This window comes from Panthera leo, chromosome A2, assembly GCF_018350215.1.
Source record: "Panthera leo isolate Ple1 chromosome A2, P.leo_Ple1_pat1.1, whole genome shotgun sequence".
NCBI classification, from domain to species: domain Eukaryota; kingdom Metazoa; phylum Chordata; class Mammalia; order Carnivora; family Felidae; genus Panthera; species Panthera leo.
Genome location: NC_056680.1, coordinates 52419885 through 52434935, shown reverse-complemented (window position 1 = coordinate 52434935; position 15051 = coordinate 52419885). Strand labels below are relative to the sequence as shown.

Below are 15051 nucleotides of genomic sequence, written 5' to 3'. Positions count from 1 at the left end.
TTAGTCAAAGGTTAAACAATTCAAGATGAAGGACTTCATAATTTCTAAGAAGCTTTATCAGATCATCTTCAAAAGTCAAAAGGCTTGAATTTCTTAGAATTCTTTTCAGGATACAAAGGATCTTGATAAAATTAAACACAAAGCCCTTTGTATTTGAAGATTTTAAAAGACAGAGACTTAATTTTTTTTTTTTAAGGTAGGCTAAGAATGGTCAGTAAAAAGGGCAACAGGGCCAATACACGCACTAACTCTAGGAAATGCCTTAAGACTTTAAGTAAGAGCTAATGTTATTTTTCTTATTAAATGCAAATTGTCAGATTCTACTAACTAGAATTCTTGGTACAGAAAATATATTGATGTTAAAATAACAAACCCAGAAATCTTTAACTGGCACCACTTATCTCTCTCTTAGTGGCAGATCTACAAAACTGCTCAAATTTGCAGACAAATTATTAATGCCAAATTGCAGCTAGTAATCTCATGAAGAATTTAAACATTTTTCTATCTCCCCCACTATTACACAGAAAGCATTATAACTCGTTAGGAAATGTGCTCCTTATAGATAGCCAGCCTTTGGCATGACCTTCAGTATGACTTTTATCATTCTCTCCTTTGCCTTGGACAGCAAATCAGGCAGCATTCAGAAGAAACAGGATTAGTTCATGGGGTAGGAAGAAAGGTAAGACCTATAACTTGGTGAAAGAAAGAGGTTAGTGGAGGAGAGGGGGGAGGGGAGGATGAAGGGGAGGGAAGGGAAGGGAAGGAAAGAGGAAAAGAAGAAAATAAAAAAAGAAAGAAAGGAAGGAAGGAAGGAGGAAGATAGATGTGGGGAAGAAGATTAATATTCAAAGCTGATGAAGCTGGTAAAACAGTACACTTAATACACATCAACGTCGATACGTTTATATGCCTTCTCTAGAGAATTTATCCTAAAGAAATAAAATGAACAGGAAAAAAAAAATCCGTATGGCCAATATTGTTCACTGCAGCATTTTACAAAATAGTGAATATTACAAACAACCTAGATGTACAAGAACCTATAGAACATACACTTGACAGAATATTATATAGTCAACCTAATTATAAAGGCTAAATTCATTTCATATGTAGATATATAGAGACATATACTCATGTACATATATGTGTACATACACCTGCGTGTATGTGTGTTAAGTGTGTGTGTGTGTGTGTGTGTGTGTGTGTGGCTCATATCTCTATCATCAACCCTTTCATTTCCCCATATCACCCATCACCAAGACCAGGTCCTTCCCCCTACTTCCCTAGGCAGCAGATGTTACATTTACACAAAACATTTTTCTTTCTTAAAAAACCACAACTGTTGGGGCACCTGGGTGGCTCAGTCAGTTAAGCATCCGACTTCCTCTCGGGTCATGATCTCATGGCTGGTGAGTTCAAGCCCCACATCAGTCTCTGTGCTGACAGCTCAGAGCCTGAAGCCTGCTTCTGATTCTGTGTCTCCTTCTCTCTCTGCCCCTCCCCCACTTGTGCTCTGTCTCTATCAAAAATAAATAAATGTAAAAAAAAATGTTTAATAATAAAAAAAAAAAACACAACTGTGTGGACAAACTATGTAGAGCAGTGTGAACTCCTCTAGTCCAGAAGCTGCTGGAGGATAGCCAAGATGTCATCTTTTTCTTATGGTGATGGACCCAGCAACTGAGCCCCACAGACTATACTGAATAAAGACTTTAGCAACAAAGAACCACTACTCCCTGAAGCTGATTTTATTGTGTCCTGAATGACAAGACTTGCGTCACTGTGTTACATAAACCATGCAGTATGTAAGATCAGTAAGAATGAATTAATTTTGCACCGGTGATAAGTGCCAGCGCCTTCGGGCCACTAATCAAATGAGTGTTTCTTGACCAGCTCTGATTTAAATAACACCAGGTAATAGCTTCAGTGAGAAGCACACAGACTGCCCTATTGGCACCCAGGGCTCGGCCAGGGCATCTCAGCAGTCTAAATGTGACCGAGATTCTATTTACTTACTGCAAATGTCAAGAGGAGGAACTTGTTGAGGAGGACAGGGTTTTCGAGGGCAGCACCCGATTTTATGGCTTCCCAAATCTGCCAGAAGAAAGAGAAGTGTCAAGGCAGGTTCTCAGGCCTCTCTGAGTTTCTCACTCTCAAGAGAAGCACAGAGGTGAAGAGCACCAGGGCCCAGCACCACTCACCCCAGGCAATAAAGTGGGTTGTTACCTCACTCTGGCCACTCTGCACGGCCTCTCCACCAGCCACACTCCATGAGGGGCCTGGGGAAACTGAGAGAATGCAGAGTCCTCCTCTCAGTGAGTCTCAGCATCCAAGGAGGCAACCAGGACATTTTCATGCCTTCATTATTTCCTCCAACAAATATTTACTAACTGCCTATTATCTACCAGGCACATCAGGATTACAGAATAAAAGACACAGTCCCTACCCTCAAGAAGCTTTGGGTCCCAGGAGGGAGACAGGCATAATTGTCTGAATGCACCAACAGGTAGGATGTGCTACTTCAAAAAGATGTGGAAATCTTGGGAGGAGCTCCAAACTGGGCTGGGGAGGTGGGAGGGAAAGGAAGCAGGAAGGGGTTCCGGGAAGCGGTGATTTGAACTAGGTATAGGGGATTTCTGGAAGTGTTGTTTGGGATTATCTTGCCCTGAGACAGGAAGGTAAGACAATGAAGAGTTGATGCATACTCAGCAAGTACTGTAGCCAGAAGCAGAAGCTGGCACTGGGCTGCAGCTGTTGATCACAAGATGTTTTAGTAGCTAAGATTAGCTGCTATACTTTGTGTTACTAAACAAGACAAACGGTTGCACCCACAGGAGCCACTGGGTGGAAGAGGGAAATTAGCAAAGAGAAGTTCCTGCTATTGACATGATCACCTTGGAGGAGCTGGACCAGAGAAGAGCAGGCCCCGCTTCTGATAAACTGAGAGGGTGGGAACTGCTGGGGAGTGTGGACAGGGGTGAAGCCTGAGCCCCAGCACAAGGGGTGGGATTTCTGTGGGAAGCAATCTGTGATTTTTGATGGTGGATGAGGACCTGACCCAACACTTTGGAGACAGCCTTTTAAATGTGCAGCCACAGCAGAAGCCCAGGAGCAGTTGAGTGGCAGGCCAAGGACAACCATCATCACCTGGGTCACAAGCTACATGCATCTCGAGGGATGTAAGGGATACCAAAGGCAGAAGACTTCCTTCTCTGACCATGGCACCCACATAAATAAGACTCTTTCGTTTAAGACTAGTGAGAAGACCACTCGATTAAGGGGGTTAGAGGGGATTGGGATAAACTGTCCTACCATTTTAATTCCTCACACTAACTCAGATATGAACAAGTTAAGGGAAAGACACTCCCGGCAGAGAGAACACCATGTCCCAAGGACAGAGGTGAGAACCAAAGTAGGTGGAGTAATTATAAGTGATTTGCTACGACAGGGTCAGAGAAGGTGAGGGCAAGAGTGACAGGAGAGAAAAGCCACAGAGACCACAGAGGCCAGGCCACAGGTGCCTTGTAAATCAGATGGAATAGTTTATATTTAGCCCGAAGTATACTGGAGAGACTATGCGATCATTTTAGAGAGCATTACAGTGCTTAGGACTGGACTGGAAAGCCAAGGAGCACAAAGAACAGAGAACCCAAGGCCATGCAGACACAGGAATAGAACTCTCAGGGACAGGTCAAGCTGCTTCAGAATGCTAATTAGAGAGCAACAGCAAAGCTTTCACAACTGCCCTGCGATGAAACTCCTGCCTATCCCCAGCTGAGAGCCTGAATATCTTCTCCCTGACTTTCCCACCAACGCAGGAGAGCTGGGGATATAAACCAAAGCCCACGACTATCTTCAAGTACCAACTATATGCTAGTTTCCATGACAGACGCATGCACCTGATCAGAGACACTGCGCCTACGGAGACCACGGAAAACAGAATACATACATCATCTTTTCCCAGCTAACCTCGTCTGCTGCTTGTTCCAAAAGTAGCTTCTTATCTGCGGCCTTGAAAGCCTCGAGTGTGTTGGTGTTAAAGAGCGTTCCAATAGCCGGACAGCAGTGGGCTGGAGTGGGAGCGCTCCTGGACACAGGAGAAACATGGTTAGGCAGGCACAGCCAGGACAGCATTGGGAGACAAAAGACAGTGCTCTGTAGGGCAAAGAGAAGATCAATCACACATTTCTTTGGGAAAAGATGAATATCCTCGCTTAGGAACTAAAAATAGGCACTGCGCGCGTGTGCGCGCGCACACACACACACACACACACACACACACACACACACAAAGCCTCTATATTCCCTTTACCCTAATCTCTTGGCATGTTGTTCTTCCACTGCCCCTCCTCCAGTATAAGTTGATTTCCTAGTTTTTACTCTTTCCCATCTTTAACCCGAAAGGGAAGCATCATTCATTGAACTTCTACTGTGCCAAGAACTACACAATGTTTGAATTTTCTTAACAGCTTTTTCTTTCAGTTAAAGCTTTAAGTAACTTGCCTAAGGTCACATAAAAATAGGCAGAGCTGGAATCTAAAGCCAGAACTAGCCCACTCCTAGGTACCGGGCTGCCTACTGCCTACTCCCCACTCAAACCCTCCCAGGCCTCAAGGCTCTGCTCCAAACCCTTTCTTTCCAGGAGGCCCCTCCCATTTCCTCTGGTAATGGCTGGCACAGGAAACTGAGCGTCCCATTTTAGATTGTCATATACACCTAACTAGAGGACAGCAAGCTCCCTGCAGGCAGGGAACTCGTCTCCTTCTTCTAACTGTCCCCAGACCTCCCCAGCCCAAACAGGTTTCATGCAGAGCTGCTGCTAAGCAAACTCCTGGTGGTCATCTGAGTCATACAGACAATATGTGTCATACCTGGGCTACCTACCAATCTGTTGTGTCACATGTGTGTCGCACTCTACACTGTCCCCTTATAGTCAAAATCAGGGGAGCAGAAGATGAGTTACTTCTGAATACAAATTCAGATGTGGAAATATCTGGTCTCTTCTCTGAAATGACTGATTTGTGTTTCAGAGGTTACATACGCCTAATATTGTTGTCAATTACAACTACTGCAGAGAGAATATACATTTTTAATGACTGCACTGACGGGAGCTGTGTGGTTTCAAAGACCTTGTGTCTCTTCACTTGGAGTCTGTGTAAAACTGGGTCCACAAGGGCTGCAAGCAGAAGATCAAAACCTAGAAGAGGTGTGGAGGGGTGCAATGGGGGCAGAGGGCTCTGCCAAATGCTGTCTGTGGGGCTCAAATGCCAAATCCTGGGGAAAAAGTAACTTTACATGGTCAGAGCCTTCCCTTGGAGGGTGACAAGTCAGCAAACAGGTTGCTTCTCACAATGCTACTCTAATAAAATATTTTTCAGCCATGTGATAGGAGGACATCAAAGACAGTCTTAAGGAGAAAGAGACATCAAAAAGGGGCAAAACTCAGCCTAGAGGGAGGAGGAAGGAAGCACAGTGGTTGGCACATTAGGCCTTCTACATTCAGACTCGGCTTCAAGAAATTACTGCTGAAACAGAAGGAGCAAACCTCTGAGCTAATCTGATACTAGCACAAGAGGAAGGTACCCTTCTTCCTAAGTGCCCGAATGTCCCAGGTGTGTGAATGCAGTATCAAAGTGTCATCACAAGAATTTGAGCAACTGCCAGCACACTGGCCAGGCTCCTAGAACATCAGTACTCATGCAAGTTAATCAGAGCGGACAACCGAAGTCTCAAAGGAGAAGAACTTTTCATGAGTAAAGCTCTACCAGGGGATGTGGCCAAGGAAATAAATTTAAAGGGTGATAGTGGGAGGGAAAGCCATTCTGCCAATTTCTCCAAGTTCAAGTTCACTTGTTCTGCACAGAAGTAGCTCAGATGAGGAGTGGAAAGAGCCCTGGACTTGGAAACAAGAGAATTTGGTCCAAATCCTGGATCCTAGATACATATTAGTTTAGTTTCCTACAATTCCATTGATATGAAATGTCCAGAATAATCAAATCCATACACAGAAAGCAGATTGTGGTTGCCAGGCTAGGGGGAGGGGGCGGGGGACAGGGGTGGGAGAAGGGAAGAAGGGAGAGTAACTGCTAATGGGGTTAGGCTTTCTTTCCAGAATGATGAAAATGTTCTGAAATTGGTGATGGCAGCAGCTCAACCTGGTGAATACACTAAAAACTGCTGAATTACACATTTTAAAAGGGTGAATTTTGTGGTATATAAATTATATCTAAATAAAGCTGCTAGGAGATCAGAATTAGAAATCTTCCCCATATAGTAAAGCCAATAGTGAATTCACAATGATATATAGACTAACCAGGTAAAGGATTGATCTTAGAAAGGCCTCTAGCTTGGGCCTGCTTGGGGATGCTACTTCTAGAAACTTGGCCTTCACTTCACTCAGTCTCACGGTGCTTACTGTGGAAAGTACTGAAGCTGGTTTGCACCTGTTATTTACACCTGGCCAAAGGCAGGCATGTGGCCAGAGCTTCCAGAACACACAGGCAGGGTGGTGGCCACGACAGGATAAATCCCCCAAAAGAAAGACAGAGGCTGTTCTTCACACCTGGAGGAACCTTTGCTCCACACGCACAGCTCTGCATGCCCAAGGAACCTAGGAAGTCATACTCAGCCTGGGGGCATGTGCCAGTATCTCTGCTTTCCCTAATAATCTGTGAGTTTCTGTTTGCAACATGTTCTAACAGAGTCCACCAGTGTCTCTCGACCACCCACACCACATCCCATTTTGACAGCCATGCATTTAGACTGCTTTCAAGATTTCAAGTTATTTGAGCAACTAGCACACATCAGACGTGTTAGGGGCTAAGGAGTTAACGGAGACTAAGAGCCTGTGTCCCAGATGATTTTGCCTACGAATCTTACATTCCTTAACTATTTTTTTAAGTTTTTTTTTTTTTAAGGGCAAAGGTTATGCCCTAATCATGTCCAACTTGAGGCTTAGAAAAGAAAATACTTTTTATGACTACAAAGTTCCTCAAGGGAAAGCCCAGAGAAACGAAAACTTTTTTTAATAAGTCAGTTTCACATTTATGCCGAGAATGTCCACCAAAATCTATTCTTTTCTTTTTAAACAGAAATAGAGTACATATGTGCAGCTTGTAGCTGGGCACCATGTTTCCCAGTCTTCCTTATAAGACAGGTAAGCCCTCACGCTCCTACCAATTAACCTAAGTGAAGGGAAGCATGTCTCTACCCGGCAAGGTAAAGTGACAATTCAGTTTTTTGGTTTGTTTGGGTTTTTTTTACTTTTTTTTTTTTTAATGTTTATTTATTTTTGAGAGAGAGAGACAGAGTGTGAGCAGGGGCAGAGGAGGGGCAGAGAGAGGGAGACACTGAACTCGAAGTGGGCTCCAGGCTCCACGTTGTCAGCACAGAGCCCAACATGGGGCTTAAATTCACGAATTGTGCGATCATGAGCTGAGCTGAAGTTGGACACTTAACCGACTGAGTCACCCAGGCGCCCTGTCATTTTTCTTTTTTTTTTTAAGTAGGCTCCACACCCAATGTGAGGCTTGAACTCATGACCCTGAGATCAAGAGTCGCATGCTCCACTGAGCCAACGAGGTGCCCCTGACAATTCAGTTTCAAGCAAGCCCTCCAGAATGAGGCAGCCATAGTCCAGAACACTGGACTATTAAGTGGGCAAGAAATAAACCTCCTTTGTGTTTGGGCCATTACATTTGTGGGACTGGTTCAGCAGTACACCCTACCCAAAGACAGCAATCTCCAGTGAAAGACAGTTGATGCCTGACAAAATACTACTTCACCACTAACTGAGCCTAATATATGTAGAGAGGAGGATCTTACGGTGCTAACTGCTGGCAGAGAGTCCCCATTAGGCTTCCGGGGACTCCAAGGATAAGGGATTGATCTGGGGCTACGTGAAGCTGAGACATGCCTGGCATCTATAAACGAGTACTAGGACTGAGAGCTTTTCAGCTGTGTCTTATTCTTCTCTGCATGCCCAGTGCCTACCACGTTCTATTGTTACAACACAGAGGAAGCAATCAATAAGTATTTCCAAAATAACGATTACCTCTTCACATGTATTACAGCACAGAGCACACTACAATGCAAATATTTGTTTTCTACCTCTATCCAGAGCTCTGTGTTTCCTAAGTCTTTGTGTTCCTAACACCTACACATCCTGCACTTATGAGACATTCAGTGTCTGATGAATAAATTTATAGATTTGCCCTACAAACCAAGCCAATGAACAGCAATAAAAACAAAGGAAGATTAATAATGAAAATAATTTGGATACGAAGAACTCCTTTCTTCTGTGGAGCTCCAAGCACTTTCATTAAACTCCCTAGCTGCCTTAGTCTGTTTGGTCTGCTGCAACAAAATGCCACCGACCAGGTGGCTTATTAACAACAGAAATTTATTTCTCATAGTTCTAGAGGCTGGAAGTCAAGATCAAGGTGCCAGCATGGTCAGGTTCTGGTGAAAGCCCTGTTCCCGTCACAGACTGCCCAAGTCTACCTCAAGGGGTGGAAGGGGTGGGTTAGCCGCCTGGGGGTCTATTATAAGGCACCAATCCCATTCATGAGGGGTCTGCCTCCTGGCCTAACCTCCTCCTAAACGCCCCACCTCCTGATACCATCACCTTGGGCATTAGGTTTTCAACATACGAATTTGGGCAGGGACACAAATACTAAGACCAAAGCACCAATCATCCTAAGACAGAGAGATTCAGAAAATCACAGACTTTTAAAAGCAGAAGGAACATCAGAAGCCAAGCACTCGAGATGACGAAACTGAAGAGGAAGAAACTAAAAAGACTTATCCTAGGTAACAGAGTTAATCCAATGTAGATACAGGCCTTCCAGGTCCAGCTCCACCACTGGGGCCATGTCTCATTCCTGCTCATCCCCGCAAGGGCCCACCACACAGCCTTGCACACTGTGAGTATTCAACAGCACAATGAAAAAATATGACCAAATAGAGCAATTTATGTAAAAGTCATACCTGCACGATCACAGATTTTCTTGTCTCCTTCAACCAAAATTTCTGGATCACTCAAGTATAAGATGTTTGGATTTTGTTATCTGATCAAACCTAACTTCTGTGAACAGGTTTTTCTATAGTTGATTGTTCCAAAGGATAAAACTATTAAAATCTTCATTAAAACCAGTCTAGTGTCAGAATAAAGGTGGGAGCAAGTCTAGCTTGCAAGGAATGTTAGATTCTCCAGATCACATTAAAACTACACTGTTGATATACTCCCTTGATCATCTTCAGATAATTTAATGCTTGTACTCTGCTGGTTCTCTTCCTTATTATCTTGCAATTGCTTCAAAGGTAAGTTAGTCTCTACCATAACAAGAGACCGATTACTAGGATTTGATTTGTTCTGACAAGCAATCACAAGGAATCTATTACAGAGCAAGAAACCTCTGAAGAGAACAAGAAACACCAACACATACCTTTTAAAGGTATAAAGACTAATATATTTTTATCAAGACTGCATTTTATTTATCCTAAGCCATTCTTTCCCCTCAAAGTATGGGGTATTATTTATCTCATATCAAATCTCTGACTTACCTGCTATAGAGGAAAGGGCTAATATCATCTTGGATTTATCTTATGCAATTAAATTTTGCAATTTGATATACAAGAATCAAATGCATTGACTTTTGGAGAGATTTAAAAAATACATTCTAAGGCTAAAATCAACAACATAAACAACAGGTGTTGTCAAGGATATGGAGAAAAGGAATCCTCATGCCCTGCTGGTGGGAATGTAAACTGGTACAGCCACTGTGGAAAACAGTATGGAGGGTCCTCAAAAACTTAAAAATAGAACTACCCTACCATCTACCAATCACACTACTGGGTATTTACCCAAAGAATACAAAAACACTGTTTCAAAGGGATACATGCACCCCTATGTTTACAGCAGCATTATGCAATAGCCAAATTATGGAAGCAGCCCAAGTGTCCATCAATTGACGTGTGTGTGTGTGTGTGGATAATTGGATATAATGGATAAGGAAGATGTGGTATGTATATATAATATATATGATGGAATATTATTTAGCCATAAAAAAGAATGAAATCTTGCCATCTGCAATGACATGGATAAAGCTAAAGAGTATAATGGGAGGTGAAATAGAGAAAGACAAATACCATATGATTTCACTCATATGTGGCACTTAAGAAAGAAAATTAATGAGCAAAGGGGATAAAAAAGAGAGACAGAGAGAGAGAGACATCAAGAAACAGACTCTTAATTATAGAAAACAAACTGATGATTGCCAGAGGGGCAGGGGATAAGGGCATGGGCTAAATAGGTGATGGGGACTGGGGAGTACACTTGGCACGGCGAGCACCAGGTTGACTCACTACATCGTATATCTGAAACTAATACAACACTGTATGTTAACTAACTGGAATTAAAAAAAAAAAACAAACTTAAAAAGCCAAAAATAAATAAATAAACAAACAAATAAAAATAAAAGATATATTCTAGGGATACTTTACTCGGAACACCCTAGTCTTTGACTACTGCTACTCTGAAAAGCCAAGCGGTACTTACAAAGACCACGTGGCCTTCCCCACATCCTGCAACTTGATACTGCTAATGTGGAGAAAGCAAAAAACGTTGACCACTCTGAAGCTTTCCATTCTTCAACCTTTAATTGTCTTATAGCCCCTCAACACGGTTTCTGCTCCACCCTTCTGTGTAAAATTCACTTTGGGAAACAATTCTCAAGAACTGCAAAGGGCCTAATCAACAAATCCAATGACCCTTGCACTGAACTCTGACCTTTCTGTTTCTGATATTGTTGATCATCTCTTTCCTTCCTGAAAGCATACATCTTTGGTTTCTGTAACGCTTTTCTGGTTCTTCCTCTGCGACAGTTCTTGCCTACTCTGCTAGTTCCGTGTCTTCCTTTGCAGAATCCCCAATCAGATCCATTCCCTGTTCTGGTCCTTTGTTCTTCTTACGCAACAGTCTTCCTCTCTCATGGCCTCACGACTCCTCTACCTGGATGACTCTTCCTCCTTGACTCCAGTGCCTCCAGGGCACTTCTACCAGATGATGTCATCTCAAACTCAACAGGTTCTAAACCAAGCTTACCTCTTCTTAAAATTGTATCCACTTCCTGGTCTATCTCTGTAGAAGATAATAAAATGCCCCCAGCTACTAAGACTACAACCTCAGAAATTACTTCACTTTTCTCTCATCCCTGCTTCCTAAATTTAGCCACATGTGACCTTGGGCAAGCCACTTTACCTTCTGACCCATTGTTTCCTTGTCTGAAAAAATAGAGATTATTCACATCTGGCAGGTCTGAAAAGGATTATGTATGTGAAAACACCCACATAATTAAGTTAATGAATGTCTGTCTTCTCTCCAGTGTTCCCTGTGGCCTTCAACCAGGGAAAAAAGACCCTTTGAGGGGATATGTCATATTTCTTTGAGTATTCCCATAATATAATGCCTTACACAGTGGCTTGTATACAGAAGTAGTCTAATAAATATGTTCACTGATGCCCATGGATAGGCATCTAAAGGAGTAAGTCAAGAAGTACCAATAAAGGATCACAAAATACTAACTAAAATCAAAAGCAGGTGGGATATTATCTAAATTTCAATTAATCTAGATGATACTTGGACCTAACAGGCTCTGATAATTACCTGCTGAAAATAATATATCTGATAGTCCTAAGCATCTAACACTTGTCTCTGTGCTATAGTGGGGACAAAAGAATCAAGGACCTGGCCCTGCTCCCGGGGGCTCCCCCACTTCTCCCTGTGGTCCACCTATGTGCAAAGTTAAGAATGCTCATTCCTCACAAAAAGCAAACACTTTTAGATTTTAAGAAAAAAAAAAAAATACTCACACGTCAAAAGCACTGAACTCCAATGTTAAGCGAGCTGGAAGACCAGCAGAATCACCTGGACAGAAGCATTATCACATTTTCCATTATGAGTCAGTAATAGCAGCATTCATAACTAAAACGTTTGTGAATAATTTTGTTCTTTTTCTTGAGCCCAAACTGCCCTGTGCAATTCTGGTCATCCATACTCAACAGGGACTTAGCAGAAGATGCCACAGCTTTTCTGAATCTCAGAAATTTGTCAAGAATAAAAAAAAAAAAAAAAAAAAAAAGAAAGATTCACTGGGGGAAATGATTTCTAATCTCCTCCCCCAGCAATTCTAAGTAATCAGTATTCATTCTTTGGATTAATTAACTGGGGTCTCGCTACTCCCTTTCTTTTCCCCACAACAGAGGGAAAGAAGTGAAAATGAACTTGGGTCAAAAGTCAGGAAGTAAAAGGGGGATAAAAGGTGCAGCATAGGGTATACAGTCAACGTCACTGTGATCATGTTGTATGGTGACAGACGGTAGCTACAGTTGTGGTGAGCACAGCATAACGTATAAACTTGTTGAATTGCTATGTTGTAAGCCTGAAACTAACATAACATTGTGGCTGAACTACACTCAAATAAAAATAAGCAAATAAACAAATTTAAAGAATGACGAACGAAAGAAATTAAGACAAGAAGTAAAAATAGAAAACAGTGAAGATCATTAATTATACAAGACAAGAGTGTCCCTTTCTAAAGGAAAGCTGACCCTATTCTGGAGGGCAGAGAAGGTGACAGAAGATGATGGCATACGGAGTGAACTGTCTCCTACCATTGTAGTAATATCCCTTAATGTCCTTGGGAGCTTCATCCAGCCGATATTCATTCAGTTTCCTCTGGGTCAACTCGTGCCAGAATCCAACATCCAAGGCACTGCTAAAGGGAGCAAACTGCAATTTGGAGAGCCCAGGATCCCCTGTAGCTGCTGCCATTATTTCTCGCCTACTAAAAAACAAAACAGAACACAGCAAAATGGCATCAAATGTGGTGAGAAAGAAAAAAAAACATTTATAATAAGGCATAATCAAAACAAACAAAAAATGATGGGAGCTATGCAGGCTACCTGAAGACATAACTGAAAACCACCCTGAGTAATGTGCCCGTGTTGCCAAGTTTAGCCTCCTGGCAACACAACTGATTTTCTAAGTGAAGTCCTTTTTCTAAGGCCTTTCTGGCCTTCACCTATGTGCATCTTCCTTTCTTGTTCAAGTCGGTCTGACTGGTGTACAAGTGCTACTACTCCTTCTTCGACATAATCATAGTGTCAGAAATTTGTGCCCTCCTATGTGATCCTGGAGAACTTCACAAGTAAAAAACCCAGGCCCAGCCGGTCAGAAACACAAAGCCCTGTCACAGCTCTGAATGAAAGCACTTGAGCACCCCCCCTGAGGAGAACAAAGAAGTTTCTGGCCCACCTAACCACAGTACCCGAATTTTTTTTTTTTTTTGACATCTCATCTTTTATCTTTTAAATGCATGGAAAATTTGCATCTTACTCTACTATATATGTATTTTAATATTTCTCCTCCTGAAATCTCCCTCTGACCCCTCCCCCAGCAATCAGGCATGCACACACTATAACTCCCCTACCCCTGCACACACTCTCAGGGATACACCTCCTCCAGCACAACACTAGAGAACTTGATATTTCCGAAAAGCAGAAGTGGGGGAGGTCTCTTCATGTTCCATCCTGTCCATCACTGTCCATCCCTGTGACCAGACAGAGTAATATTTCTACAGCAGAAGGTATGAAGAGTCACACTATGACTATCGTTCACACCTACTGCCTGAGTTTTGAGCCAAGATTATTACCTAGCTTTCAGTTTTCCCAACTTGGCTGATTTTGGAATTAAGAGAAATATATATAATTTGTAGTTAAGTTTTGGGGGTCAGAAGTTATACATGGATTTGGGGGAGTCAAAAGTTGGCATGGATAGGGATCAGCACCCTGTTCCTCAAGTTATTCAAGGGTCAACTGTATAAGTGAGTTTAAAGCCAGGACTTACCATCAACTGATGAATGGATAAAGAAGATGTGGTTTATATATACAATGGAATACTACTTGGCAATGAGAAAAAATGAAATGTGGCCATTTGCAGCAATGTGGATGGAACTGGAGGGCGTTATGCTAAGTGAAGTCAGTCAGTCAGAGAAAGATAGATACCTTATGTTTTCACTCATATTTGGATCTTGAGAACCTTAACAGAAGACCATGGGGGAAAGGAAGGGAAAAAAAAAGTTACAGAGAGGGAGGAAGGCAAACCAAAGGAGACTCTTAAATACAGAGAACAAACTGAGGGGAAGAGGAGATGGGGGAAGGGGAGAGGGGAAAGTGGGTGATGGGCATTGAGGAGGGCACTTGTTGGGATAAGCAATGGGTGTTGTAGGGAAGCCAATTTGACAATAAATTTAAATAAATAAATAAATAAATAAATAAATAAATAAATAAATAAGGCAAGCAAGCCAGGACTTGGATGTGCTCGCTTTAGCAACACGTATACTAAAGCCAGGACTTGGATTTCTCAGAGACGTCTCAAGTTTGACAAATACAAACTAAACATTTCTTTTTGCAAAATTCTGCCCCTTTTCCTGCATGTCCTAGTTTACATAATAGTACCACCTACATCCAAGGTCGAAACCTCAAAGTCATCTTCAATTTTCCTCTCTCTCACATTCAATAAATCACTAATTGCTAGAGGTTCAAACTTAAACGGGCCTCCGGAATGAGACGAAGATGACAGCGACAGCTACTCAGCATTGACCGGGACCAGGCACCACAGCAGGGTGTGCACCTGAATTTACTCCTCCAAAAAGCCCTAGGAAGTGACAGTTCCAATTTTAAAGAGGAAGAAACTGAGGTTGAGAGAGGTAAGAAGTCCACAGAAGGACATACAGGTAGGAAAGTGGAAGAGGGAAGAGGACAAGGACCCAAAGTCCATATTCCAAACATGTGATTTCGTGCTTCCTGTCCAAGTCAGCTTCTCTTCTCTCCGTCCTCCCCGCCACACATCAGGCCCACCATCTCACACCTTGGCTCCTGCAGTAATATGCTCACAGGTCACTGCCTTCTGTCCCTGTCTTCTCCAAACAAGTTGTCACGTTGCCACCAGATCTGATCTGTGCAGGGGGCTCCCTTGTTTAAACAAACAAAATC

At 42.6% G+C, this 15051-nt stretch overlaps 1 protein-coding gene across 7 annotated transcripts in view; it reads right to left on the bottom strand.

The window, feature by feature from the left end:
- ATG7 (autophagy related 7) overlaps positions 1 to 15051 on the bottom strand; it is a 246123-nt gene that overhangs the window by 216717 nt on the left and 14355 nt on the right. For 6 of the 7 annotated variants that reach the window (XR_006195353.1, XM_042910925.1, XM_042910915.1 and 3 more), the window contains exons 2-5: positions 12670 to 12842; positions 11869 to 11923; positions 3967 to 4084; positions 2014 to 2091 (exon numbers count right to left, since the gene is read on the bottom strand). Coding sequence is in view for 6 of the 7 variants with exons in the window: in XM_042910925.1 (XP_042766859.1) it covers positions 2014 to 2091; positions 3967 to 4084; positions 11869 to 11923; positions 12670 to 12829 (411 nt within the window). In the remaining variant the exon portion in view is untranslated. The remainder of the gene's footprint in view (positions 1 to 2013; positions 2092 to 3966; positions 4085 to 11868; positions 11924 to 12669; positions 12843 to 15051) is intronic. The other variant, XM_042910910.1, reaches the window with a different exon arrangement.